This window comes from Macrobrachium nipponense, chromosome 20, assembly GCF_015104395.2.
Source record: "Macrobrachium nipponense isolate FS-2020 chromosome 20, ASM1510439v2, whole genome shotgun sequence".
Taxonomy (NCBI): domain Eukaryota; kingdom Metazoa; phylum Arthropoda; class Malacostraca; order Decapoda; family Palaemonidae; genus Macrobrachium; species Macrobrachium nipponense.
Window position 1 is genome coordinate 55,265,288 of NC_061089.1, and position 3,465 is coordinate 55,268,752.

General features: G+C 37.3%; 1 protein-coding gene across 1 annotated transcript in view; it reads right to left on the bottom strand.

The window, feature by feature from the left end:
• Positions 1-716: 716 nt before the first annotated feature.
• Positions 717-3,465, bottom strand: part of LOC135225953 (uncharacterized) — a 2,860-nt gene continuing 111 nt past the window's right edge. Inside the window, exon 1 of the mRNA XM_064265481.1 lies at positions 717-3,465. This exon is cut by the window's right edge and continues 111 nt beyond it. Within this exon, the coding sequence (XP_064121551.1) occupies positions 1,399-3,456 (2,058 nt within the window). The 5' untranslated portion in view covers positions 3,457-3,465 and the 3' untranslated portion in view covers positions 717-1,398.

Sequence of the window (3,465 nt, forward strand, 5' to 3'; positions counted from 1 at the left end):
TCAAATTGCATGCTAACATTGGTGACCAGTCTCGAGAGGTTAAAATGTTATCACCTAATGTATGCTACCTAAAATCAACAAAATTTGAGCTCAATGTGTTTCTCTTATAAACAGTAAGCTGTTCATATAACCTTTATTGATGGGAAAAGCTATGTATCCAGCATGACTCACAAGAAATGATGAATTGATCAATAACACCAGGGAAAATTTTTGTCTTTCCTGGAAAAGAAACTATGGAATATTACACAGTTTGAGTTCACATTGAGTCTTTACCTCCAATGGAAATTAATAAAATCTAACCTACTTACTGAGTGATTTAATGAAAAAATACTGCTGAATATGTTTTATTTTCATAAAATTACAAAAATTTCAATTTAATATTTAGTCTTCAAAAGAACAAAATCAATTTCTAACCTAGAGCATTTTCATTTTGTGCTAAACGCAATGCATAGCTTAACTTGCATTTAAATAAACAATAATGTACATATTAATTTTCATTGCACACTCATAATGCATAGATAAGATATCCACATCCACTGACTTAAAAGTAAAATGAATAACGGCCTAAAGCTACCACAATTCATTTCAACTCGGGAATACCAAGAGTGTTGTTTAAAGACAAAACATTGCTGTTCTGTACAGTACTAATGAAGCTCTAATCTACTTGTAAATCATAATATAAATAAAAACATCTTTATTTAAATAAAAAATCATGCTTACATTGAACTGTTTATTAACAGGGCTGAACTTATGAAAGGACACAATTCATACTTAAGACTAGATTTGACACAATAGGAATGTAATAAAAAATTACATATATCTGCATATTAGCATGCATAAAAGTTCAAGAACAAGAAGCAAATTTGCCCAGAACACACACTCTTCTATCAGGAGTAAATTTGGTTTATATACAGTAAATAAATTTCTAGTACATCACAGATAACAGGTAGCCAGGTTGCCCTCTTACAGTAACCATATAATCAGTTCAGTAACTTTCAATACAGCAATAAACATCTGTTACAGCACAAGCTTAACATTTGGCAACAAAATAAATAATTTAGTAAAATGGTAACAATTAAACTAACATGAGCTTTACAAGATCAATAGATTCAAATACATTTTTCTATGTAAAAATACAAACTGAGCCAAATGGCTAGCTATGCTGAGAAAGAAACAATTATGCAATTTGTACAAGAACTATATATAGGCTCTGCCACTGCATTACATTAACCTTCCTGAAATATTAGTCTTAAACAATCAGGAAAGAGGACAGTGTAATTCATATGCATAAATATCATTACTGCATATATATACTTACAGCTATTATAGGGTATTTGTACATGGCTACTGCATCAAAAAAATATAACCTCTAAGAACCATAGCTTACACTAATATTAGCTACCTATATTCATTAACAGTAAATTTCAACTTGAGAGTGAGAGCATTTTGCTCACGAATATTGGCATCCTCTGGATATTCATATGCTTTCTGGGGATTTGGTATATAAAATGGATAAATGAATGCAGTAAAATAGCGACCAATCAATGGATTTTTAAGGTGCCGGGGTCGACGAGCATGTCGAAGGTTTTCTTGTGCTAGATATCTGGCTAACCCACCATCTGTGAGAACCCTATAGAAAGGTTGATCAGTACCATGAGCTAACCCTGTTTCTCCCATCAGTACTAATGTATCCTCACTTTCAACACACATAGAATCCCAATCATATACCACACACAGATCACCACCTCTTTGCTCTAGAACTTCTCCCACAGCAAACTGAACTTGCCAACTTTTACGATCAACTCTACGTTTTTGTACCATTTCACCTCCAGGCCATCCATGAGGCCACGGTATGCTTGCCAGTGGGTTTAAACTTGCATAATTTGTCATTCCCGTTGACAGAAGATTCTTCAATTCAGAAACACGAGTGCGGGCCCTTTTATCAACACTAGCTAACATACGCAGCAAATCTCTCATTGTGTTTGGAGGCTGTCCCATCCCTCTTCTGAAATTCAACAATTTCTCAAGGGTGTGTTTAGAGTTAATGCGTAGTAGTATGCTTAAGTGTAGCAACTTCCCTTCGATCTGTTCACTACCAGTTACTTTGAGTAAGCAATGCATGTAATGGTATAACCTGCTCATTTTCCAATGCTCAACATGTTGCCAAGCAGTAAATAACAATCGAATAGGCTGATGATATGTTTCTTCATCCAACAAATCATACAAGGTAGGTTCCCCAGCAGGCCACTGCTCTCCTTTTAGCCAACATTCAGCTAAAAATACAATCTGCTGGATTATTGCACGACACATTCCTGGTGCATCCACCAACTGTCCTTCCCTCCAGTCAGTGACCAAACTCACTGATGGTTCATCTTCTTTGCAAAGCTCACAACCATTAATGTACCCACTTACACTGTCTTGACCAATATAATGCAGTTTCCATGTGTCCAAAATATGATCTGTTACACATTTGTGCACTTCAGTATGGACACCAAGTCTCCTAGCTACACAAGACTGGATTACCAACAACAGCTTTGAGCTTCCTTGCTTATAAGACAATACTTTATCAATACAATAATGATCTGGCCCACTGCCCAGTAAACTATTATTAATTTTAAATCGGTTCACGTGTTTTATGATATGATGAGTGGCTTGCAGTATTTCCAGGCAGTGTTCACCTTTCCACAAACTTGTCCATGGAGAATCCTCATCATTTCTCTCCTGCTTTAGGCAGATGGGGTTATTGGGATACTTCGTTTCAATGTACGACAAAGTCCGCGCCGCCAGTGTGTCCAAATTGTGTGCGATCCATTTCTGCATACAAATATTGGGCCCTAACTTCGTTCTCGGATCTTGCTGCAGACTGACAACTATCCAGTGCAACCCTTCTTCATAGTTGTATTTCACTGGTTGTGCGAGAAACTCGTCCCATTTCTGATTCGTGATACACCGGTCGTAAATGTGATTGTACACCTTATCCGCGTAATACTTGAGTGTTAAATCCACGCACTGTGGGCTCGTGATTAGGATGTTATGGCACTCATCCAATATGTAATACATGTTAGCATCGCCAAATTCCTCTTTAAATAGGGACTCATAGAGAGCGAGTGCACGACGTGGTATGTCGGGCCATTCATAATCGTGGTACATGGACCAAACGAACGTTCGTGACAAGCCCAAAATACACTGCACAAGCTTCTTCTTGCTCTTATATTTACCGACGAATCTGGCTTTCCAGTCCACTTTTTCTTTAACCTGTGATTCAGAGTACTCGTAACAGTACGGATAATGCTGACTGTACTTCGTTTTCCACAGAGAATTACGCTGACACACCCCATTAAGATATTTACTGGTTAACGAACAGCTGACAACGTCCTCGACGCTGACATTGAAATCGCTTAGTATTCGTTCGACCACTTCATAAGGAAGGGTCTCGATGTTAACAACTCTCTCCATCGTTGCCAA